We start from the raw sequence: 27418 nt of genomic DNA on the forward strand, positions 1-27418 counted from the left end.
GGTTTCTGTTTACAGTTCTGCTTCTTTACTGGCTTTGCATATCGACAAACCTGAATTGAGATTTAGCGTTTCACCTCCCATGGATTGTTACTTTTCATTTTATTAAAAAGACTGTTTGTAGCTGCACAATTCCAATGATACATTTAGCCTTTGTGACACTTTTTTTGTGGATAGAGAAGTAGGTAGAAATTGTGCAATATATTTGCTAGACTAGTCTTTACTTTAGATGCAATGTCAGTGGAAGTGTGAAGACCTGGTATATCTGCAATGCAGTACTTTGCAAAGTAGCCTTTCCTCGATGAATATGATCCACTGTTGTCCCATGTGCTGAAATGATCAATATACTTAGGAGTGGAAAGCCAAAAACTGAGATCAGGTATTTTATTTGTAAGTGGCATGGCATGAGGTTTCTGGCAGACGAGGACCTAGCGGTGCTGCTTTATACCTTACATTACCTTTTCTAAGGGTGCTGCGGTCTTTCCACAAATGAGCAGTACATTCAAACATGTGGGTCTAAAGAACACATTCTTGAATCTCAGTCTTTTAAGTCACAAAATTAGATACCTTCATCTGTGTCCTATAGGGCAACACAGAGGAAGATTTTACTTGGTCTTCCCCATTAGAAGTATTCAGTTTTAAGCTGCTCAGTCCCTAGCATGCGGTGAACTACCTCTACTGGGTAAGTAAGATATTCGTTTGTCTTTCTGCACAGGTCAGTGAGTGCAGGGAAACTGTCAGACCAGCAGACCAGACCATCGCTTGGCGTCCACTTTTATCAGGGAAGCACTGACAGTCTCAACGCTGAACGCCCAATGGATACAGGTATGGCTTGCTCTTCGCCTTCTAGGACCAGTAAAGGTGCAATCCCCCATTACATTTTCTGCTTATGTGACCATAAAAAATCCCATCCACAAAGGTTTCAATTTATAATTATTGGAGGGTCGAAATGCCATTGGATTATTAAAACACTTCTAGGAGCTGAACATGGACACAGGACAGTCATATTTTCAAATTCCTTTTATGGCTGAAGTTTTTCCCGACATCGTTTTCAGTGATCTAAACTTTCCTTGGGAGAAGTATAGTGGCTTGAAGGGGGTTGTATGGATTTTGTACACACTGCTGTGATTTCAGGCCCTGTATTGATTGATTACATTTATTTCCTTATAGCAGATTTGTGCAGCTCTAATTTAAGAGCGCTTAGAAGCAGCTCCTGGCGGCACCGGAGTTGTTTTTTAAATATTGATTCTGTGTGCTCACTGAAACCGGGATACAGGCTATTGTTTGAGGAAATGTGTATTTTCTTCTGAAATGCGTGCTGAAACAAAAATGTCTTTCAAATTAGGTTAGCTTCACAGCTCAACTAGGTTATTAATTGACAAACTAAGTTTTATTTCATTAAAGTAGCTGTACAAAGGGTTCATTCTGCCTTACAGAATGAGCATGTGGCAAAATCTCCCCAGGGTAAATCCGTTATAAATTTGACAGGTCAGAATGGGGAATTATGTGCTAATCTAATGCAGACTTCTAGCTGCAGATTCCTCACCTTTGAATTCTCCTCAGGCGTCAGACAAGATCCTGAAGATTTACTGAGCAATACACCTGCGCGCCAGTAGATGGCGTTGATCGCTGTCATCGTCCACACCAGAAATTACATTACCCCTCAGTGACTTTTTAAATTATATATATATATGTTCGATGGCATGTGTAGCTGCAGATACACATGCTGTGCACATCCCGCCATCTGGTGTTGGGCTCGGAGTGTTACAAGTTGTTTTTTTCTAAGAAGTCTTTTCGAGTCACGAGACCGAGGGACTCCTCCCATTTCGACTCCATTGCGTATGGGCGTCGACTCCATGTTAGATTGTTTTTTTTCCGCCATCGGGTTCGGACGTGTTCCTTTTCGCTCCGTGTTTCGGGTCGGAAAGTTAGTTCGAATCTCGGAAAAATCGTTGGTATTGTTTGCGTTCGGTATCGGGTTAGTTACAACAGATCGACACCGAATTAAGATGAGCTCCGGTGGCCCTTCGGGGTTTTTTCGATCCCCGTCGGGGCCTGGTCGGCCCGGCCACGTGTCTCTTCAAGGCTGATGGAACAGACCCCATTCCGCTTCTGTCCAAAATGCCATAACAAGTATCCATATACAGATCAACACCTGGTCTGTAACTAGTGTTTGTCACCAGAACACAAGGAGGATACTTGTGAGGCCTGTCGAGCGTTTCGGTCCAGGAAGACACTCAGGGACCGAAGAGCAAGAAGACTGCAAATGGCGTCGGCGCCGACAGGACAAGGGCGTTTCGAGGAGGAGGAAGAAACATTCTCCATCCAGGATTCGGACTCGGAGGAGATCGATCCTGAAGAAACGCCGAAAACCGCAAGTAAGACGTCGAAACAAAGAACTCACGAAAAGACCGCTAAAGCCCAGGGGACGCCACCGCCAACAGGCCATGGCTTAACCCGAAAAATAGGTGACCGTCCATCGGCACCAAAAAAGGGCGAGCTGGTGTCGAAGTCATCCGACTCCGGTCGAGATACCGGCACACAGCAATCTCGGGCCCGAGAGAGTGGCTCCGAGAAGATTCGGCATCGAGACAGCGGCACCGAGAGGGCACAACGCCGAAAGTAAAAAAGATTTCGTCGGAGCCGAAAAGGTTTCGGTACCGAAACATCCGGCCTCCGAACCGAAAATAAGTTCCTATTCAGAGGAACAAGGACTGTCCTCACAAATGAAGACACACAGATTTGAACAAGAATTAGAGACAATAGAGCCAGATCACACGCAAAGGCGGCTCTTTATTCAAAAAGATACAGGGAAGATCAGCACTCTTCCTCCAATCAGAATGAAACGTAAACTTGCCTTCCAAGACAAGGACAAACAGCCACACGCAAAAGTGGCTAAACAAGTAACACCACCACCATCCCCACATCACTCTCCACAACCATCACCGGTAGCCACTCCACCAATGATGCAATCCCCAACTCATACGGGGATGAGTCAAGATGACCCTGACGCATGGGACCTTTACGACGCACCAGTGTCAGATAATAGTCCTCAATGCTATCCAGCGAGACCGTCGCCACCAGAGGATAGTACAGGCTACGCTCAAGTGGTATCAAGAGCAGCAGCATTTCACAATGTCAGTCTTCACTCAGAACCCATTGAAGACGACTTTCTTTTTAATACACTGTCGTCTACGCACAGTCAATATCAAAGTCTGCCGATGTTGCCTGGAATGCTAAAACACTCCAAACAAGTGTTTGAGGAGCCTGTCAAAGGGAGAGCCATTACTCCAAGAGTAGATAAAAAATATAAACTGCCACCAACAGACCCAGTGTACATCACACAACAGCTATCACCAGACTCTGTTGTAGTTGGAGCAGCGCGCAAAAGAGCCAACTCTCATACTTCAGGAGACGCACCACCTCCAGATAAAGAGAGTAGAAAATTCGACGCGGCAGGCAAAAGGGTGGCGGCACAGGCAGCAAACCAGTGGCGTATTGCAAATTCGCAAGCTTTCTTAGCCAGATATGATAGGGCCCATTGGAATGAGATGCAACACCTTATTGAACATTTACCAAAAGAGTTCCAAAAAAGAGCGCAGCAAGTGGTAGAAGAGGGACAAAATATCTCCAATAATCAAATTCGATCAGCAATGGATGCTGCAGACACAGCTGCTAGAACTGTCAACACAGCAGTAACAATAAGGAGACATGCATGGCTGCGTACATCAGGATTTAAACCAGAGATACAGCAAGCTGTGCTGAATATGCCATTTAACGGACAGCAGTTGTTTGGGCCGGAGGTGGACACTGCAATAGAGAAACTTAAAAAAGACACTGACACGGCCAAAGCCATGGGCGCACTCTACTCCCCGCAGAGCAGAGGCACATTTCGAAAGACACAATTTCGAGGGGGGTTTCGAGGGCAGACCACAGAAGCCACAACCTCACAAACAATGCCCACTTACCAGAGCCAGTATCAGCGGGGAGGTATCGGGGACAGTATAGAGGAGGACAGTTTCAAAGAAACAGAGGAAAGTTCCAAAGTCCCAAAACTCCTCAAAACAAACAGTGACTTCAAGGTCACAAATCCCCACCACATAACACCTGTGGGGGGCAGACTATCCAAGTTTTACACACATTGGGAAGAAATAACAACAGACACTTGGGTCTTAGCAATTATCCAGCATGGTTATTGCATAGAATTTCTCAAATTCCCTCCAAACGTCCCACCGAAAACACACAGTATGTCAAAACAACATATAGATCTTATAGGACTAGAAGTTCAGGCATTGCTACAGAAAGAAGCAATAGAATTAGTACCAACAGAACAATTAAACACAGGAGTTTACTCACTGTACTTTTCTGATACCCAAAAAAGACAAGAGTCTGAGACCTATACTAGATCTCAGAACATTAAATACCTATATCAAATCAGACCACTTTCACATGGTTACTCTACAAGACGTAATCCCACTGCTCAAACAACAAGACTACATGACAACACTAGACCTAAAGGATGCATATTTCCATATACCAATACATCCTTCACACAGAAAGTACCTAAGGTTTGTATTCCAAGGGATACATTACCAATTCAAAGTGTTGCCATTCGGAATAACAACTGCGCCAAGAGTTTTTACAAAATGCCTAGCAGTAATAGCTGCACATATCAGAAGGCAGCAAATACATGTGTTCCCATACCTAGACGATTGGTTAATCAAAACCAACACGCTAAAACGGTGTTCACATCACACAAAATATGTCATAGAAATCCTACACAAACTAGGTTTCTCAATCAACTACGCAAAGTCACACCTGCAGCCGTATCAAACACAGCAATACTTGGGAGCAACAATCAACACAGCAAAAGGGATTGCTACTCCAAGTCCACAAAGAGTTCAAACATTTCACAATGTAATACAGGCCTTGTATCCAAAACAAAGAATACAAGTCAAAATGATAATGAAACTACTAGGCATGATGTCCTCATGCATAGCCATTGTCCCAAATGCAAGGTTACACATGCAGCCCTTACAACAGTGCCTAGCATCACAATGGTCACAAGCACAGGGTCAGCTTCTAGATCTGGTGTTGATAGACCGCCAAACATACATCTCGCTTCAATGGTGGAACAGTATAAATTTAAACCAAGGGCGGCCTTTCCAAGACCCAGTGCCACTATACGTGATAACGACAGATGCTTCCATGACAGGGTGGGGAGCACACCTCAATCAACACAGCATCCAAGGACAATGGGACATACAGCAAAGACAGTTTCACATAAATCACCTAGAACTGTTAGCGGTATTTCTAGCGCTGAAAGCATTTCAACCCATGATAACCCACAAATACATTCTTGTCAAAACAGACAACATGACAACAATGTATTACCTAAACAAACAAGGAGGGACACACTCAACACAGTTGTGTCTCCTAACACAGAAAATATGGCATTCACAACCACATTCGCCTAATAGCACAATTTATTCCAGGAATTCAGAATCAGTTAGCAGACAATCTCTCTCGGGATCACCAACAGATCCACGAATGTGAGATTCACCCCCAAATACTGAACACTTACTTCCAAATTTGGGGAACACCACAAATAGATCTATTTGCAACAAAGGAAAACTCAAAATGCCAAAACTTCGCATCCAGGTACCCACAACATCAGTCTCAGGGCAATGCGCTATGGATGAACTGGTCAGGGATATTTGCGTACGCTTTTCCCCCTCTCCCACTCCTTCCATATCTAGTAAACAAGTTGAGTCAAAACAAACTCAAACTCATACTAATAGCACCAACATGGGCAAGGCAACCTTGGTACACAACACTACTAGACCTGTCAGTAGTACCTCATGTCAAACTACCAAACAGACCAGATCTGTTAACACAACACAAACAACAGATCAGACATCCAAATCCAGCATCGCTGAATCTAGCAATTTGGCTCCTGAAATCCTAGAATTCGGACACTTAGACCTTACATAAGAATGTATGGAGGTCATAAGACAAGCTAGGAAGCCTACCACTAGACACTGCTATGCAAATAAGTGGAAAAGATTTGTTTATTACTGCCATAATAATCAAATTCAACCCTTACACGCATCTGCAAAAGATATAGTAGGATACTTACTACATTTGCAAAAGTCAAAACTAGATTTCTCTTCCATAAAGATACATCTTACTGCAATTTCAGCTTACCTGCAAATTACGCACTCAACTTCATTATTTAGGATACCAGTCATAAAAGCGTTTATGGAAGGCCTAAAGAGAATTATACCACCAAGAACACCACCAGTTCCTTCATGGAACCTCAACATTGTCTTAACACGACTCATGGGTCCGCCTTTTGAGCCCATGCACTCTTGTGAAATGCAATACTTAACGTGGAAAGTTGCATTTTTAATTGCCATCACCTCTCTAAGAAGGGTGAGTGAAATTCAAGCATTTACCATACAAGAACCATTTATTCAAATACACAAGAATAAAGTAGTTCTACGGACAAATCCCAAATTTTTACCAAAAGTTATCTCAACGTTCCACTTGAATCAAACAGTAGAATTACCAGTGTTCTTCCCACAGCCAGATTCTGTAGCTGAAAGAGCACTACATACATTAGACATCAAAAGAGCGCTAATGTACTACATTGACAGAACAAAACTAATTAGAAAAACAAAACAACTATTTATTGCCTTTCAAAAACCTCATACAGGAAATCCAATTTCAAAACAAGGCATTGCTAGATGGATAGTTAAGTGTATTCAAACCTGCTATCTTAAAGCAAAGAGAGAGCTGCCTATTACACCAAAGGCGCACTCAACCAGAAAGAAAGGTGCTACCATGGCCTTTCTAGGAAATATTCCAATGAACGAAATATGTAAGGCAGCAACATGGTCTACGCCTCATACATTTACCAAACACTACTGTGTAGATGTGTTAACTTCACAACAAGCCACAGTAGGTCAAGCTGTACTACGAACATTGTTTCAGACAACTTCAACTCCTACAGGCTAAACCACCGCTTTTGGGGAGATAACTGCTTACTAGTCTAGGCACAGCATGTGTATCTGCAGCTACACATGCCATCGAACGGAAAATGTCGCTTACCCAGTGTACATCTGTTCGTGGCATGAGTCGCTGCAGATTCACATACGCCCACCCGCCTCCCCGGGAGCCTGTAGCCGTTTAGAAGTTGATCTTGAACATTTGTAAATTTGTAAATATATTACTTTAAACTTCATTATGTACATACGTATTCACTCCATTGCATGGGCACTATTACTAGCATACACAACTCCTACCTCACCCTCTGCGGGGAAAACAATCTAACATGGAGTCGACGCCCATGCGCAATGGAGTCGAAATGGGAGGAGTCCCTCGGTCTCGTGACTCGAAAAGACTTCTTCGAAAAAAACAACTTGTAACACTCCGAGCCCAACACCAGATGGCGGGATGTGCACAGCATGTGAATCTGCAGCGACTCATGCCACGAACAGATGTACACTGGGTAAGTGACATTTTCCATATATATATATATTTTTTTTTCACTTTTGTCGAAGTCTTTTTTGAGAATTGTTTTCCTGGTATCTCGAGAGATGTGTTCTAGGAAGACCGGTTTCAAACCCTGCGGATCCTGTCATCGGGCGACATCTGTGACGGATCCTCAGCTCTGGGATTTGTGGTGTCCGGAGCGTGACCACAACCAGAAGTTGCCTCATTTTTGGGCAGTCTGACCCTGCTGGAGCACCTTCGGGCCTCCTGGTTTGGAGGGGGCCCCTTTGGGTTCCAGGTAATCTGCTCCGGTGTTGAGGGCCTCCTAGGATCCAGTCCTAGATCCGGACCGGCATCAGTTGTACCACCTCAGCCTTCCCTGATGCCAGTTCTGGCACCACCGGTGGAGCTATCCCCATTTTAATCTCAGACTCTGACACAGAGCTCGATTGGACTCGCCCAATGCTAACTCCAGCACCAGAGCTTTGCGACCTCACTCAGATCCTGAGCCCTATTTCTCTGGGCTATGCCTTGAGGAAGAATGGGAGAGGTTGCTGGACCCTTTAGAATACCATCCTTATGAGAGTGAAATGGACTGGTGTGAGGACTTGGGCGAAGCCAGCAGACTGGACACATTTACAGATACTGGTATGCTTTCTATCCCTACCTTGGCTACGGAGAAGGTGGCTTCTTATGCAATGGTGGTGAGGAGGGCAGCTGAGGTCTTGGACCTTCAACTGCCCCCGATGTCCATCAAGACTAATCTCTTGACAGAAATGCTGCAACCTGGAGCTTTCACTTCAGAAACCCTGCGACGGTTCAGTGATGCCCTCACTGACGTCCTACTGTGTCCCTCTTCCAAACTCAGCACAGGGGCTCCTGTGAACAGGTTGATTGCCCGCCGCCATCACACTGCACCTGGGCACCCAGGTTTCCTGATGCAACAGCCCACCCCTGAGAACTTGGCAGTCCAAGCCTCTACCTCCTAAGGCATATTTCCTACTGCTCCTCCAGATTGGCAGTCCAAAAGGTTGAATCAATTTGGGAAGAAGATGTTTTCTTCTGCCAGCCTTTCAATGCAGTCAGTGAACACCGCATTCCTTTTGGGCCGTTATTCTCACACGCTGTGGGATACGGTTGCGCAGTTGTTGCCACAGGTCGCGGACGGAGGAGGACTGGGCTATACTCACTCGTGCTGTTGCCGATGGGAGAGAAACAGCAAGATTTCCATAACAATGGCCATGGGACGTCATACCTGGCTGAAGACGTTTGGCTTTTTGGGTGATGTCCAGGCTTCTTTGATGGACATGCATTTTGATGGCACCTGTCTGTTCAGAGACAAGCAGACTCTGCATCTGATAGAGATTTCTAGTTGCACCCTCCTCACCTCAGAATATCCCCCAGGTGTCAGACAGGATCCAAAAATTTTCTTCAAGCAGTACCCTTGTGCGCCGTCTGGTGGCGTTGGTTGACTCAGCGTCTGTTGTGGTCGTAGTAATGACGTAGTGGTCATATATAGGCAACACCCCGTCACGCTGACGTCAGTTCTTTTCTTTCTATGCCAGCCTACGCATAGATTCAGGGAAGAGCTACCCTCAGTCGTTTTTTTTAACTGACTTTTTAACCTTTTTGTCTAAGTTTTTGACCTACTTGGTGTGTTGGGATGTCCTCCTGCAAGACCCAATTCAAATCGTATGACTCCCGTCACCGCACGTCGGTGACAGATCGACACCTCGTGTGCTTGTGATGCCTGGAGTTCAACCTAAAGTTGTGCTATGAGTGACGGGCCATGAACCCGAAGGCTTTGAGGGGGTGGTCACTAAAGCTCATGGCCGCTTGGCTTCGCGTCGCTTCCCGTCTTGTTTGAGAGGAAGTTCACGAGACAGCTCATGGAGCCATCACCACTTGTACTCGTCCCACTCCAAATTGTCGGGACATTGGGGTCCCAAGAAGAAGTCAAAGAAGAGCAGATGTTCTTTGACTTCACCCCAATGCTCGGACGGTGCGACGCAGGAGGAGCGTCGATGTTCTAGGCCCCCGTCCTAGGAGCCTGCTTCTGGGTCGGTTCCGTGCCTCCCTGAGTTTTCGGGAGCCAGAGCCACCCCTGCCCAACTCAGAGTTTTACGAGGCCATGTGCCTCATTTTTTGACAGTCCTACCCTCCTGTGATGCCTTTGGACCCAGTGGGGTTGGAGGGAGTCCCCTCAGGTTCCGCGCCTGCATCTTTGGCCTCAGCTCCGGAGGGTACCCCAGAATCCGTTACCAGATCTGTGCTGACGCCAGTCGTGCCATTGCGACCTTCTCCAGAAAGGATGTCGATTCTTCCGATGCCAGCTGGGCCCACAATCTATGTCGATCCCATACTGATTCCCAACTCCAATCTGGAGCTGGAATGACATCACTCAACGTCGATTCCATCTTTGACAGGGACTTTGTTTCCCACATTGAATCCTGACCCTTTTGCCTGTGGGGCCTGTGGTACTGGTACGGTGAGCGTAGGCAAGGGGTTGCTGGAACCTTTCGAATTCCAGCCAGAAGATCCTGAAATGCACTGGACTCAGGAATTATACAAAGCTAGTGATCTTGACACCTCCCCTGAAGCTAGAATGCTTTCTCCTCCTACTGTGGCTACAGAGGAGGGAGCCTCATATTTAGTGGTGGTGAGAAGAGCAGCCAAGGTCCTGGGCCTCGATCTGCCTTCGGTGGTTGTCAGGACTAATCTCCTGACCGAGGTGCTTCAGCCCGGGGCTTCTACATCTGAACCTCTTTTACCAATCAGCGAAGCCCTCACTGATGTCCTGCTGGGGATGTGGTCTAAATCCAGCGCAGGGGCTCCTGTTAACAAGACAATCGCCCGCTGCCATAGGCCTGCACCTAACAACCCTTAATTCTGACCCAACATCATACACCTGAGAGTTTGGTCATTCAGCCTTCTTCCTCTTCTTTTGCATTCCTATCCGCACCCTCCGGACGGGGAATCAAAACGACTGGACCAATTTGGGAAGAAATTATTTTCTTCCTCCAGTTTGGTGTTGAGGTCTGTGAACACTGCATGCCATTTGGGCTGCCATTCCCATACTTTATATGCAGGTACTGCCAGAGGTCCCTGAGGAGGCCGATCTTTCCCACACGGTTGCTGATGAGTGAGCTGTAGCCAAGATCATGATTCATTGTGGGCTGGACACGGACCGACTCACTAGGTAGATCGACTGTGTTGACAGTGGCCTTGAGGCTGCACGATTTGTTAAGGAATTCTGGCTTTTCGGGGGATGTCCAGCAATCACCTATGGACATGCCCTTTGATGGGACCAGTCTCTTCAGAGACAAAGCGGACTGAGCTTGAGCTCCGGAGTCCCGGGCTGTGGCCTCGCAGCTGCTCCTCGCCCTCCTCAGTCCGCTTTTCGCCCCTTTCGTGGCTGCGGAAGGGGCATCCAATCATGTCCATTTCCCTCCAGCTACGGTGCTGCACATGCTCCCCAGCCTCTGTGTGGACAAGAATGTGGGATCCAACGTTTCTGTGGGTCAGGGAGCCCCATCACCAGCCCCACTGGGAATCCATCACGACGGACAGGTAGGTTTTGCAAATTGCCCGAAGGGGCTACTCGCTCCCCTTCAAGACTACCCCTCTGGCCATGCCACCATCCTACGATCGGATGATGGAGGATCACTTGTCACTTCTCTGCGAGGAATGGTTGTCATTCCCACTATTTTCTGGTGCCCAAAAAGGACAAGGGCCTCCACTCTATCCCTGACCTACGTTCCCTCAATCTCTTCCTCAGGAAGAAGTTCAGAATGCTCACTCTGGCTCAGGTCTTATCTGCCTTGGACCCTGGAGACTGAATGGTAGCGTTAGACTTGCAAGACTCCTACTTTCACATTCCCCATCCTGCCTGCACACAGACGTTGTTTGTGGTCTGTGCTAGGTCACAAGCACTTTCAGTTCACCGTGTTCCCCTTAGGCCTTACCAGCGCCCCTTGGGTGTTCACAAAATTGATGACGGTGGTCGCAGCTCATCTACACCAGTTAGGGGTTTGTCTTCTCCTACCTTGACAACTGACTGTTGAAGGCAGGCTCGCCCCAGGCTGTTGTCTCCCACCTCCAGACTACGGCAAACCTTCTACAGTCGCTGGCGTTCTGTTGTGGTTCTATCTGTAATGTGTTCTCCTTTAAGTGAATTATGTCACCTAGTGGAATCTCAGGGGCATGAGATTCCATGGGGGACAGTTGATGAGTGACTGAAGAGGAAGGAGCTAGACTGTATTGCCTCATGGTGGATGCCAATAAATCATCTATAAAAATAAGAAAGGAGTCCGTGTCAAGTGGCGACAATCTGAAGCATCTACCTATTTTTTTCTGAACCCTGCGTGCAGTTGTCAAAGAGTGCACGTTGATTTGGAACAATTCCAGATGAATGTGGTATTGTGACTTTTGGATATTTACAATATCTTAATCTAGACTTTATCCACCACGCTGTTGTACAACATCCAAGAGTTAGCTTGCTTAGCCTTGCATTTCCCTATTCTGTAGCATTGCGTTGGTTTTGTTGAAGCAATTGCAGTAGTGCGTCTGCAGCGCGCGGATCGCATCGCGAGCGCACATTCTGCAGCATTTTAAACTACGCATGTGATACTTAGCGTGAGCACTTAATTTAAAGTACATAGATACGTGCAATTGTACCGATTTCTTGTTAAATTCAGCCGTGTTTCCTAATATATGAAGAAATATTCTGGGCACTCCCTTTCTCTGTAGCTGTTGGTACGTTGCATTTGGAAACTAGAATGCTGCTGCCACTTCCTTTTATTAATCTGGGGCATTCAGAAAGTAATGATGAATTATTGAGTGTGACAAGAACAATAAAACCGTTCAACATTTTCTTATACTGCACTTTATGAACTGTATTTCAGTTCTAAAAGCTGGCATCTTGGAATATTTATTTTTATTTTAGCCAGTTTTATTGATTTATTATGTTAGCTTGTTATGGTAATTTATTGTTTTGATCTATTATTTTAGTCTATTATATTGATTGCTATTGTAACATGTCACACCACTCTCGTCTCAGTATGTTTCAACCACCACACTTTTCATCAGAACAGGGTGAACACATATTACCCTGGAAGAGATGGATACCTTAGTTTGATTCCTATTTAATTGTTAATGGTGGTGAAACATTTTCCCCTGCAAAGAAACAAGGCGTTTTTTTTTTTTTTACACAATTTAGATATTGAAGGAAGGAATATTTATGATAGTCTTGACTTAATAATTATTGGTACTGCTGACTGGGAACCTAGGGATGTATTTGAAATGTCAATTATAATGCTTAAACACATTTTGGAACACAAATAAATATTGTCATGGAGAGACACAATTTTTTTGTGAGAATGCAAGCTAGAGACGAGAAAGTAGGAAATTATATTGCATCCCTCAAGACACTAGCACAAACATGTGAATTCGCTAACCTGACTGAGTCTCCTATAAGAGATCAACTTGTGCAATGTACCAACAACCTGAGGGTACAGGAGAAATTATTAGCAAAGAACCCATCTTTGCAAGAAGCAATAACCATTGTTGAGAGCATGGAACATGCTACATTCTGGGTCAAAGAAATGAACGATGCTGGTTCCAATTTTCATACTTCAACAGGCCCTCTTCAACATTGACTGAATCCAGTTCCACCTCCACTTTAGCCAGAGTTTAAATCCTTGATAATGTTTAAGAAGGGGATCTTGTACAGAAAGTAACTGGACTAATGAGGATCAGTCATGCCATGCAAAAAGACTCCAAAATCAGATGCTATAAATGCTGTAATCCAGGGCATCTAGCAAATAACCTCAAATGTTTTGCTAGACATAGCAATTGCAGAAATTGTGGAAAGAAGAGACATTTAGCAAACGTTTGCAGAAACTCCAAAGTAAACTCTGTGGATAAAACAATAACGTATCAACAAATTATATTACATGTTGACTGCTCAAGTAGTGGAAACCAGCATGCTGCAGGAGGAAGAGAAACTAAGTTGGTAATGTCAAGGTGTGACATTGAAATTGATGGAAAAATTGTCCCAGTCCTTGCAGTTTCTGGATCTCCTTTAACATTAATTGGTGACAAGAACTGAGAGCCAATTTTTACGGATGACAAAATTGAATTATCTCCACCAGACATCAATCCTATGGGCTATGGCTGACAGAAGATTGAGTTATTTGGCTACTCTGTTATAACAATAACATTTAAAGGGCGCGAAACGGTAGGAAACGTTTGTGTAGCAAAGTGTGGTGATAGTCTTTAGGCTGGCGGCACAGGGGGATTTGGGTATTATTTTAAATCCAAATTCACCTGACCAGGTTTCATCTATATCACGAGTAAGCGATGATACGATATTGTAAATTAATGAATTTCCAGAGGCTTTTAATGACAAACTTGGGTTATTGGCGAATTTCAAACATAAAATCATTTTGAAGTCTAATGCTAAACCAGTTGTGTATGTAGTAAGGAAAGTACAACATTTAATGCTGACTCCTCTGCAAGAAGGACTGGACAGACTGCTTAGTTTAGTCAATGAAGAAATTGAGGCCTCGGAATGGTTAGCTCCTTTAGTATTAGCTCCTAAAGATAATGGGTCAAAAATAAGAATGTGTATTGATCTAAGAGGTCTCAACCAGTGCAAATGGGTAGCTTGTCAACCGCTACCAAAGAACAATGAAACTCTGACCATGCTAACTGGAGCCAAATTATTCAGTGTAAAAGATTTATCGGCAGCATATCATCAGATTTTACTTCATGAAGATTCAAGACACCTTTTCTCTTTTGTCACTCTTTTGGGATCAAGCATGATGCAGCTTTGAGAGCAGTACTTAAGACTGAAGGACTATGGTTTGGCTTTAAGAAGGGAAAAATGCAAATTTAGAGTAGGCACCATTTCATATCTGGGTGCACCATCTCTGAAGATAGTATTAAGCCAAATTTGAATTAGCTAAGTCAATCATATCAGTGCCAATACCTACTGATAAAGACCAGGTGCAATCATTCCTTGGCCTTGCTGAGTATTAGTCGAAATTCATCAACAATTTTGCAAGTGTAGTACAGACTTATGAGTAATACTGAAAAAAGTTATGAGTTTTGAATGATCTCCGGAGTGTGAGGAGGCTTTTAATGTAGTGAAAAATGCGATTGGAAAAATGCCTACATTAGGTCATTGATGTAAAACGAAAAACATTATTGTCCATTGATGCCAGTTTAAAGGGTCTTGGTGCGGTTCTCTCACAAGTAGTAGAAGAAGAGAAGGAGAAAGTAGTAGCTTTTGCATCACGTTCTCTTAAAGGATCAGAAGAACGGTATTTTATAGTGGAGCGCGAGCACTAGTTTGCACTTGGGCCATAAATAATTTTCGGTATTACCTCTGGGGTTTACCATTTGTGCTCAGGAGTGATCATAGGCCTCCTGTACAGATGTTTGCCTGCCGAAGTATTGAAAACACAACTTCATGCATCAAACGTTGGGTAGGAAGTCTAATGGAATTTAATTTCCAAATTGAGTGTTTGCCAGGAAAAAAAAAATATTCCTGCTGATTTCCTCTCCTGATTACCTTTTGGAGATCATGTCCCAGATGATCAAGTTCCAATATTGGGGAATAAGGAATATGCTACTGACAAAGACGAATGTTGTTTGGAGTGTGAAAAAGTCACAGTTCGCAATTTAGTCTATGTAGTGGAAGGATTACCCATTTTAAACAATTGTTCAGATAGAGGTAAGACATTTTGGAGTGTTAATGATGAACTTAGTATTATAGAGGGTAATTTATACAGGAGTGACAGATTGGTTCCACCTGAGGGGTTATATGAGAAACTAATTAACCTAGCTTATATGGGTCATTGTCCTAGTTGATTATACCTCTAAGTGGATCACTGCTAGTTGTGTGCATTCAGTCACCATTAAGACTGTTATAGAATTATTGACTGATGTTTTCACTTGCAAAGGAATTCCCAAAGTAATAATTTCAGACAATGGTGTTCAGTTTCTCCTCACATGAGATGAAAACCTTTATTAAAAGTTTAGCAATTTCTCATTACCGTACTGAGCTCCATGCTCCTCAAACAAATGGTTTAGTTGAAAAAAATGAACCAGTTAGTAAGAGCAAGTGTACAAATTCCTCTTGAAAATAAGCTACCTTTAAAAGTTGTTCTTAGAGAGAAATTGTGGGCTCACAGAAATGTACCAAATACTGTTACTTGAATGGTCCCTTTCTGAATTTTGAAAGGCAGGTTAGCTGGTTCTAAAGTAAACCTGTTGTGGTTGTGTTCTATAGGGAGAAGTAATGTAATGTTACCAGATAGAGCAAAACCTTTGTGACAAAGTGATTGCCAATCAAGCCAAGTACAAGAAGAGGTTTGATGAGAGGCATTGTGTAGGTCAAAGAGTTTAGCATGAAGATGATATGGTCTCTATCAAAAGACCTGAGTGGAATCCCAAAGGGGAATCCAAATTTATGGGACCAAAAACAATAATAAAGGTAAACAATGAATGTAGTAGTTTTGGAGGGCCGTGAGGTTTGGAGTATGTCATGTTTAGCCAAATGTGTAAATAGAGTGACTACTCAGAAGGATATATATGAAGAGAAGTTTGGTGAAAAGTCTGATGGAAGTGAAGAGGTTAGGAGGAGCATGAGAAAGAGTGAGTGTCCTAAATATCTTGAAGATTTTGTGTATTAGGTAATGTGAAATGAACTGTTTACTTCTAATCTTCTATAGGTGCTTTAGTGCTGTTCCTATATGTTGTTTAGGTAAATTATTGTTATAATTTTTTCCTAATCTGTTTTCATTTTTAATCATTTCTAAGTTTGGAATAATTCTATGTTTGTATTTTAATTCTTTATTTGTTTGTTTGTTTTCTTCTGTTTTCAATATGATAATTAATTTTCTCATTTGCTACTGTTCTTATGGCTGTATTAATTTAGTGAGCGATATATGTAGATTGTGCCATGTAGTCAGTTTAAAGGATGGAGATGTGTTGTGGTTCTATCTGTAATGTGTATTCCTTTAAGTGAATGATGTCACCAAGTGGAATCTCAGGAGCATGAGATTCTATGGGTGGCAGTTGATGGGTGACTAAAGAGGAAGGAGCCAGACTGTATTGCCTCATGGTTGATGCCAATAAATGGTCCAAAAAAATAAGAAAGGACTCCGTGTCAGGTTCACTATCAACGTGCTGGTCACACCTGACTCCCTTTCAGACACTCACTTTCATTGGAGCTATTCTGGACACAGTGCAGTTTCGTGTCTCTCCTCCTCAGCGGCGAGTCCAGGGTATTCAGGGTATGATACTGATGTTTCAGCCTTTGTCCTGGGTTTTGGCGAGAATGATTCTGAGGCTGCTGGGCCTCATGGCCTCCTGCATTCTGCTAGTCACACATGCCAGATGGCATATGCAGGCTCTCCACTGCGACCACATGTTCCAGCGGGCACAGCATCAGGGGAATCTCTCTGACATGGTCCAAATTTCAGAGGGAACTGTGAAAGATCTGCAGTGGTGGTGATCGATCTGTGATTGGGCCATAAGCAGTTCCCTCTCCGTTGTCCAACCAGATCTGACAGTAGTGACAGATGTGTCACTTCTGTGAAAGGGTGGCCATATGAGGAAGGCGGAGATCAGAGGTGTCTGGTCTCCGGCTAAGTCCAGGCTCCACATCAGTCTTCTGGAGCTCAGGGCGCTCAGGTTTGCATTTAAAGCATTTCTTCCCTCTCTCAAAGGGAAAGTGGTGCAGGTGTTCACGGACAACACCACCGCCATGTGGTACTGTTACAAACAGGGTGGGGTCATGGACCCTTCTTCAGGAGGCTCCGCGCCTCTGGTCATGGTTGGAATGTCTGGGCATTTCCCTTGTGGCTCAGGACTGGGCTAGTATGGTATCTTTAGCTTCTGAGCACAACCAGCGATCCAGCAGGGGACGGTTCTTCACCCAAACCTGTGTCTGTCTGCCTTCTGGCGTGGAAATTGAGCAGCAGCAGTTGGCAGCTTTTGACCTTTCTCCCAAAGTCTGTAACGTAATCTTGGCAGCTAGGTGTCCCTCCACCAAAACTGGTATGCGCCTGTTGTTGGACGAAATTTGTGGCATGGTGAGCAGACAAGTCGGTTTCTTTCCTTTCTGCCCCTCTCTCTGAGGTTCTGTTGTTCATTCTTTACCTTGCCCAGCAGGGCTCTGCTTTGGGGATATGTGTTTGATATTTCAGCCTTTTTGCAGTTGCCTGATCAACCTTCCTTGTTTAAGTCTCCTATATTACATAGGGTCTTGTAAAGAATGAGAACACCAACACGGACAGGTTCAGTTCCAGCTCTTTTTATTCTCCAAGAAAGGGGTTCACAATAAGGAGTAATGCCAGCACAACACGCACCAGCAACCGCCCACAGCAACTGCCCAACAACGCTCTCCTCCCAACCGTTCTATCCCCAGATTGCATATCCTTTATGACCATCTTTACATTCTAATCACCACACATCTTCCCCCCCCAACAATAACATTTTCCCCTTTGAAAACAACATAGATGTGTCTGCATGTAAAAATGTATCATTCTTTCTTTTAATTTTATATATATATATCTGGGTAAACACAACCCCACTTACTGGGGAATAAATTATTAACATTCCATCACAAATTCTTTAGGTACCCCAGTAATTTATTTTCTCTCTGACTTTGTCAAATAGGCACACATCCTTTACCAGACCTCACATTATTTCTAGTGTCACTACCACTATCTGAATGTACCACATCTGATTGCAACGTAGAATATTTCCCAATAAATACACATTAATATCATCCTGCCTACCACAATCCTCACCCTCATGTATGTTAATCTCTTTACACAAGCTCACATGCCGCAAATTATGTTTCCTACCTACTTTAAGCTTGATAGCACTACCCGAAACTTTCACAATCGTCATAGGACCCGACCACTGAGCAGCTTCTTTACCTATTAATCCGGGATTCCTCATACGTACATACTGCCCAACCACCACCTAAGGCATGGTTCTTCCTCCATTAATTCTATTCAGCACTTCACCATGGTACTCTTGCATTCTTTCCCTTAATGTGATTATAGTCCTCAGTTAATGTCTCCTCTTGTCTCTTATTCAGCCACCATGGGACTAAATTGGAAGATGGCTCCCCCCCCCAATAACTCAAATGTTTTTTTTCTGTTACAGAATGAGGTGTAATTCTATAAGATAATAGCATACTTTGAAGAGCTTCCTTCCATGATAAATTGGATTCCAATGCTCACTGTATTGCCTCCATAACTACCCATTAAGCCTTTCAACCTGACCATTACCTTCTGGATGATACAACGACACCCTTACATGGTTCACACCACAACGTTTCAAGAAAGATTGCATTTTACTTGATGTAAGTTGTACACCATTATCCGAAACAAGGGTTTCAGGAATGTCTTCCCTGGAAAATACATCTTCCAAGAGCTCAATGACAACATCAGTGGTTACATTGCTAACCATACGAACCTCTGGCCATTTGGAAAAATAGTTAATAAGGACAATAGCATACAACTCCTTAGAAGGTAAAGTAACAAATGGTCCCATGTAATCAATTACTACCTTCCGCCAAGGCCCTTCAGGCAGTTCAACAATTTGTAACGGTATCACCAAAGGTTTGACAGTCTTATCACTTCATTTACATGCATTGCACTCTCTCACCCATCGGGTCACCATACCATCCAGACCTGGCCACCAAAATGTTCATTTATCTTCCTTCTGGAACTCGCTATACCGCCATGACCTTCATGTCTCAACCTAACAATAGTTCCTTGCATTCCATAAGGAGGTACTATTTTGTCACCTCCTAATGCCATTACATACAGATAATTCATCCTTAACTTTCCAGTATGTACCACATTCCCCTTGTAACTGCCGTTCAGACGCCCACCCCTTCATGAGGAATTCCTTTACCTTCAATAATATATCATCTCTCTGCATTTCCTTCATCCACGTTTCCTCAGATAACTCCAACTCTGTTTTATCATTTTGAACAAACATCACATCGTCAATTAGTAAATGTCAATTCACAAATGTCAATTCACACTCACTGTCTTCAAGCTCCTCATTATTTTCATTGTTCAAAGGTAACCAAGACAACCCATCCACCACACAATTATTCTTCCCTGGCAGATGTTGGGAGATTGCCCATTAAATCAAACTTCCACAGGAGCAGATGCCTTTTACCTAACTCCCTCCAACAGATATGTGCTCAGACTTTACTGATTATCTGAACCCTGCATCTGCTAGGGGGAAGGGGAATGGGAATAGAAAAAGAGAGACCGCATCCAGATCCAGTTCCAGCCTGTTTTTCCCACTTGAAGATAGGATAAATCCGTGTGTGCTTCTGTAACCTGCACCTTTCTTCTTATTGGGATTTCTTTAAAGGAAGGACCTGCAGTCAGGTGATAAGAGCATAGATAAGTACATTCCTACTGCGCATTTAACTGTTCAGCCATACACATTCACCCAATTCTGTAGTTCTCCTAACTTGGATCTTTTGAGAGACTAGCTTCTCTCTAAGAGAACAATGTTAACTTAATATCTTCTTTTCTCCAGGAGTCATAGGTATCCAAGGTTAGAGAACAGTTCAAAGGTTCACAAATATACAATCTACTAAAGTATTTTACAGGAAACGAAAACTCCTTCTCAAGGTTCAGTTTTCTCAATCACAGTCTCTAGGAATTACTCTGAGCACTGAGGTTTGTCTCTAAGACTGGCAAGTCTGCAAGGCGAAGAGTTTTTGAATATATATTTACGTATACATATTGGCAAGTCTGGAAATCATACAAAAGGGTTCCTTACTGCAGTTGCTTGAAGCTCTGTTAAGCCATAACGAATTCTCGTCAGAAAGCCGATAGCGAGTTGTTGGAAGAAGGAAGAAATTCAGATTCTCCAAAGGGAAAAAGTAGCTGGTGTGCACACCGTAAAAAGAAAAATAATGAATTACTCAAAACTGGAAGAATTCTCTGCGAAACGAAGTGCCTCTGGGAACACTGCTCATTCTCCTCAGAATGACAGTTGAAGTGCCCAGCTCCCAGAGAGAAACAGCTGGAGGGAAGCTTCAGCACAAAACTAAGGTAGAAACACTAGAGCTCTGAACTCACAAAGAATGGCGGCCACCATCTTGAGTGGTAGTTAAACTTGAAGAAGCTAGTTTGAAGGACAGCCTCCACAAGAGCCACCGGAAGTGAGGACGCCGCTTCAACCAACGTGGGTACAAGGAAAAGGGTAATCTTTTTTTGCTGCGGTAACATAACAACACTGGCAATAGTTTTCCTGACAGCAGATGCATTATCTCATAATGATACATTTGCAATTTTGAAGCAAGTGTTGCCAACCACGGAGTAAGGTTTTTTCCACCCCCGAACTCAAAATGTTTACCAAAGGTTCATGGTCCGTGCAGATTTTAAATTTACGACCCCATACATGCATTCTGAATCGTTGCACAGCCCAAGTCGCAGCTAGTAATTCCCTTTCGATTACAGAATAATTCCTTTCTGCGTGTGTCAAAGTGCAGGATGCATATGCAACTAACCACCCATTTCCTTTCCTCTGCTGGGACAACATGGCACCAAATCCATACCCACAAGCGTCCACAGATATAATGCATTGTGTAACCTCATCAAAGGATCTTAAACAAGATGCATTTACAATTTCTACTTTTATAGCTGCAAATTCTTCACTACGTTCCTGTTTCCATCAAAATGTTGCATTTTTTCTAAGTAATGCACGTCTCCACCTTGGATGCATAATTTTCCACAAATCGTGAATAAAATTCCATCAGACCTAAAAAGGATATCAATTGTTCCTTGCACGTAGGCCCAGGAGCTTCACAAATAGCTTTTACGTGGCTGATCTTAGGTCGAATGCCTTCCTTTGAAATAACATGACCTAACTATTCCACATGATGTTTCCCAAATTTACATTTTTGTTCTTTCATCGTTAACCCATTGTCCTTTAATGCTTGTAATACTTTCTTCAATATACAATCATGTTCAGTCCTATCCTTCCCAAATATCAATATACCTTCACGGAACACTTTTGCACCAGTTACATTTGATAGTAGTTTTGATAATTCTCTTTGAAATACAGCTGTCGCACTAGACAACCCAAATGGCATCCTTTTGTATTGAAACATCCCTTCGGGTGTTATAAATGTTGTTCAATGTTTAGAATCCGGATCTAGTTGTATCTGATGGTCAGCATTGGCTAAGTAAATTGTTGAAAAAACTGTAGCATCACCAATGGATGACATTAATTCATATAAATTTGGCAATGGAAAAGCATCTACCCAAATAGCATCATTGAGAGAGCGTAAATCCACACAAAGCCTCAGATCCCCACTAGATGTCACTGAAATTACAATTGGAGATACCCAATCAGAACTTTCGATAGGTTCTATAATGTCCTTTTCACTTAGGTCTTGTAATATTTCCTTTAGCTTCCATCTATAATTAAATAGAACATTCCTCAACTTCTGTCTTACAGGTATGGCATTTTCCTTTATAACAATAGTGTGTTTAAAAATTATTCATAATACCTGTCTACTGAAAACTGTGCAGCACACAGCATACACGGGTAGGTTAGCATTAGGGCCCACTTTAATTCCAAGTTCTGTTATATGTGGCCAACCCAAAATTGTAGGCCCTTTCTCGGCAATAAGCACATCTCCTGAACGTTTTTTCCCAGCAAATTCAAACTCTGCTTGCATTTTACCTACTATAAGAATTTTATGACCTGAGTAACTGCATGGACTTGTGTTTTTTACTCTCTAATTCTCTGCCAGGCCATAACTGGTCAAATAATAATATCCCCATTATGGTATACCATGCGCAAGAATCCACCATAGCTTCCACCTGCATGCCGTCAATATTTAACCAACACTTAGGTAACTGAAGGTTTTTTCCTTTATTGTTCTCACTCTGTATACTCAACACCACATTTTGCATACCATACTCAAGTTCATCATTAAAACCCTTCACAATACAATTCACTTTTTTCCCAAAACTTTTACATAATTTACATACTCTTGAAAAATGTCCCTTCTTCTTACATGCATTACAAATCTTGCCAATACCAGGACACCCTTTAAAATTTGCCATATGTGTACTAGCACCACACCTAATACACATTAAAGCTTTGGCATTATCCGTCGTGCCATTTCTGTTACTATTATTGACAGCATGGACAGTAAATTTCTTTCCATCCTTCTCACCACCCATGACACTTACTTTACTGTTGTCTTTATTTCCTTTCCTCATGACATGTATACAACTCTCTTGTTATTTCAATACTTCTTGCTACTTTCTATTGCTGTTTTCAAGGACAATTCTTCTGAAGACCATCATTTCTCTTGTAGTTTTTTAGATTTGATCTTCATCAATAACTGATCCCTTAAAACCTGGTAATACGTCATGTGCTCAAAGGTACAATTAACAGCAAGTCCTCTAAGTACCGCCATATACTAGTCAATTGATTCATCCCCTTTTTGTTCTCTTCAGTAAGTTATATCTTTCCATGACAACGTTCATTTTCCTGCCATACCTCTCTTGTAATCGTTTAAGAGCACGCTTGTATACATCTTCTTCACCAACATTATTTAATGGCGGAAGATTTTTAAACTGTCTAAATCCTATAGCCCCCAGTCGATTAACGATAAAGGTCTCTCAGGTGTACATTCCCCATCTTCCAATACCTCCACATATGCCTCAAATAAGTTTAACCATAACTGTCATTGAATAGGAGGATCTCCTGGCTCAGCTAAGAAGAAGGGTGGAGGTTGCATACTGGACATAATTTCTCCCTTCAGTCATACACCAGTTACAAACTGCACAGTTCAATGAACACTTAGGGCCTCATTACGACCGCCAACAGGCTGGCCGTGTACGGCTAGTGTATTATGACGTGGTGCATTAGCCACGGCCATACCGCTTGTCCCTCCACTTGACCACCAGGCTTCCGCCAGGCGGTTATAATCCCCAAGGCAGCAGGGACAGCACCACTGCCCTGGGGATTATGAGTCCCCAACCGCCATCCTGTCCATGGCGGTAAACACCACCATGGAAAGGCTGGCGGTAAGGGGGACTCTGGGGGCCCCTGCGCTGCCCATGCTGCCCCATCGCGCTTTTCACTGCCTGAAATGCACGACGGGTGCTGCTGCACCCGCTGCACATCAACATTGCGGCCGTCTCTATTATGAGCTGGCTGCAATGTTGATGTGACTTTTCCGCTGGGTCAGTAGAAGGAAACTCTGTTTCCATCCGCTGGCCCAGCGGAAAAGTAATAATAGGGAGCCACAAATACCGCCAGCACTGGCGGTATAGTGGCGCCCGCAGCTTCGCCGGTCTTTCTGTAAGACCGCTGAAGTTGTAATGAGGGCCTTAGTGTTGATAATAAAGATAGGTGCACAGCTACCAAATGCAGATGCCCCGTAGAATAAAATATCCAGACAGAACTCCTTTTATTCAAAGAAAAACACGCTGCAAATGCACTATGTAATGTGACATGTCAAATGCACACTGTATGTGGTTGACAGGCCCAGTTTAGGTGTGCCTATCACTCTATAATTCATGTATCCAAACACAAGTCAAATGCGCACTTCACAGTACCCGGTATGCAGTTGACAGGCCCAGTATAGGTGTGCCTATCACTGTATAATTCATATATCCAAACAGAACTCCTTCCAAAGAAATATGCGCTGCAAAGGCACTATGTAATGTGACACAAGTCAAATGTGCACTTCACGGGCCCGATATGCAATTGACAGACCCAGTATAGGTGTGCCTATCACTGTATAATCCATGTATCTCCGTATAATGCTCCCCAACGTGTAAAGCTGGCCAGCAGCACGACACCTAACGTGCTTTCAACAGGAAGTGGGGCTTGTTGCTACCCAGAAGTCTTGATTCTCTCTCAGTGCGCGGAGAATGCTTCAGGCGCACAGTACTCCTCCCTTCACTTAGTCTCGCGCGTGGCCCTATTCACGCTCACAGGAGACTTAATATTTACATGCTGCTGTCCACTGACTACCGCGATAGTGTTCACAGAAATATCGCCAACCAGCCTTGATGGATCGGTTCCTGACACTCTTCCTCAACTCTCCCCCATCCGATGGCTCGGGCGTCAAGCAAGGTCCCATAACTCGATCCACAGCACGGCAAAAGTTATACTGACACGGCTCCTGCCCACCTCGTCGCCATTGTAGAGACCAAGAACACATACAGGTATGGTGTGGTTTACATTCTAATCACCACGGGTCCTCAAAGGTCTTATCTCTTCCCTCCTGCCCCATTCATTGTGCCCCAATGGGATCTGAATTTAGTTCTGACTTTTTTGATGTGCACTCCCTTCAAGCTCCTCCACAATTGTCCTCTCTGGCCTCTCACATTCGAAGTATTCTTTCTGGTGGCGATTACATCCATGTGCAGTATGAATGAACTGCAGGACTTATCACATAAGCCATACTACCTTTCTATCTATCCTGACAAAGTGGTGCTTTGCTCTAGGGCCTCTTTTCTGCCAAAAGTGGTCATGGCTGTTCATGTAGGCCAATCCTTCACCTTGCCTACTTTTCTGCACCCCTGGGATCCTTCTAAAGAAGAGGAAAGACTCAACCGCCTGGACCCAAAATGAGCATTGGGGGTTCTACCTTTTCTACCTTGATCACACAAAAGAGTTTCAGGTGTATAACTATTTATATGGTCTGTGAGTGCGAAGAAAGGTTGGGCAGTGCAGAAGCAGACCATCTCCAGATGGGTCGTACTCTGAATTAAGATCTGCTAAGCACTGGCCAGAAAGCAACCCCCAGAGGGTTTGAGTGCTTATTCTACCCGAGCTAAAGCTGCGACCACAGCTTTAGCACTTAGAGTTCTGGTCCTGTCAGGCGGCAAAGTGGGCATCTCTGCACATGTTTACTAAACATAACTGACTGGACAGTCAGGTCCATTGTGAGGAGCATTTTGCCCGTTCGATCCTGCAGGACTTTCTTGGTTCGCAGCCCCACTAACTAGATGTGTCTATCAGATGGACAAGTTACTTACCTTCGGTAATGCCTTATCTGGTAAAGACTATGGTCCTCATTATGTCCCTAATGTGGCGGTTGTACCTCCAACAGGCTGGCGGTACATACTGCCACATCATGAGATTGGCAGGTTGGCTGCAGCCAAACACGCCAATTTACCATTCATACCACCCAGCCTGGCGGCCGACAGAGTACCGCCCCAGGTATTCTGAGATTGCATACCACCATGTTTTCCGTGGCGTTGGGACCTACCGCCATGATTTTCATGGCATTGCTACCGGTGACAGGGTATTCCTTCCCTGTCACCGGTAGGTGGCTCCCCCAGGCCCACAACACTCATCTGACACCCCTCACCCCCCTCAATGCAAACTCAGCCCCACTACCCCCCACACACACTAAGTCCCCCAGCATTCATATAGACCCTCTCACCCACCCCCCATACACACACTAAGCCCCCCACACCCTCTGATGCATCCACACAGCCCCCCACCCCCATACACACACCACTCATACACCCATTAACTTACACTTATCCATACACACATTCAGACACAACCTGGCATACACACATTCATGCACACATTGGCATACATGCTTTCATACACACATTCATAAGCACATTCTTTCAGACATACACACACGCACAACACAACCCCCAACCCCTCCTCCTCTGTTGGACGATCACCTACCTGCTCTGGGGAGGTGGTCTGACAGGGAACAGGAAGGGGCGCTGCTACCACCAGCACCACCCCGCCAGCTGAACACCACCAGGCCTTATCACAGGTCATGATACGCCTGGTGGAGTTCAACTGGCGTGGCAGTGCTGGTGGCAGCAGCACCAGCTTCCCACCGTCCGCCTTTCTGATCACTGCCGGATTTCCGCCCTTCTTGTGGCGGAAGTCCGGCAGTGCTCTTAGATTCACAGACGGATAGTAGCTACGGTGGCGGTCTTTTGGTGGCTGTTACTGCGGCGGTAGGTGGCTTTTACCGCTAATGTCTAAATGACCACCTATATCTGGCTGCGGATCCCTTACTGGTCCACCCATCCTTCCTGCTCTGTGAACTGATTTATAGAGGCAGAAACTCTCCTTTTAGGGCCTTAGTTTTGACACCAGTAATCAGTGTTTTTCAAGGCTCTACGCTTCTGGCGTGGAAAGTTGTGAAAAGAAACTGACGTTGGCACGCCTGAGTGGCGCTTATACAGGACCTGCAATGTAATTTCCAGCGCAGATAATGCCAACGATAGATGCGGAGCCGATCGATGCCTACCTGTGCACAGGGCTCATGAAAATCTTCCGGATCCAGGCTGGCACCTAGAACGAATTCAAAGGTGAGGAATTTGCAGCTAGATATAGTCTATACCAGATAAGACGTTACCAAAGGTAAGTAACTTGTACATTTCCACCATTACCGATCTGTTTTTCCCCACACAAACACTGCCAGGTGTCACTTGGAAGAATTTAAACGGGGAAAAGCTCGAGGCCCGGTTATATACCACATCTTGGGGTGCAGTTTGTTTGCACTTGCTTCCAGATTGCCGCTGTTCTTCCTGTGTCCAGAATAGCTGGTGTGACATCTCAAGTTACTAATTCAGTTGGCCCTCTTTGCTTGGAATTCATTTCAACTTCCTGTGGCACTGATGGAAAAAGAGTAAGACTAAAGAAATGGTTCCATAGGTTCTTGTCATCAACTGGTATCATATAATCTAGCCTGTCCAAAGCAATTTAATGATATCACAACTTCACATAGGGGCCACTCAGGGCGAAAAACATTGTATCATTGGTTATTCATAGTCATTCCACCATTAGTGCAGCCATATTTTCCGCAGTAAATCGAACATTTCAGGTTCAGTTATTTTTTTTCTTCTTTAGT

General features: G+C 44.0%; 1 protein-coding gene across 1 annotated transcript in view; it reads left to right on the forward strand.

Moving 5' to 3' along the window:
• ULK2 (unc-51 like autophagy activating kinase 2) overlaps positions 1–27418 on the forward strand; it is a 360264-nt gene that overhangs the window by 268302 nt on the left and 64544 nt on the right. Inside the window, exon 20 of the mRNA XM_069226356.1 lies at positions 713–822. Coding sequence (XP_069082457.1) covers positions 713–822 — 110 coding nt within the window. The remainder of the gene's footprint in view (positions 1–712; positions 823–27418) is intronic.

Source organism: Pleurodeles waltl, chromosome 3_1, assembly GCF_031143425.1.
Source record: "Pleurodeles waltl isolate 20211129_DDA chromosome 3_1, aPleWal1.hap1.20221129, whole genome shotgun sequence".
Classification (NCBI taxonomy): domain Eukaryota; kingdom Metazoa; phylum Chordata; class Amphibia; order Caudata; family Salamandridae; genus Pleurodeles; species Pleurodeles waltl.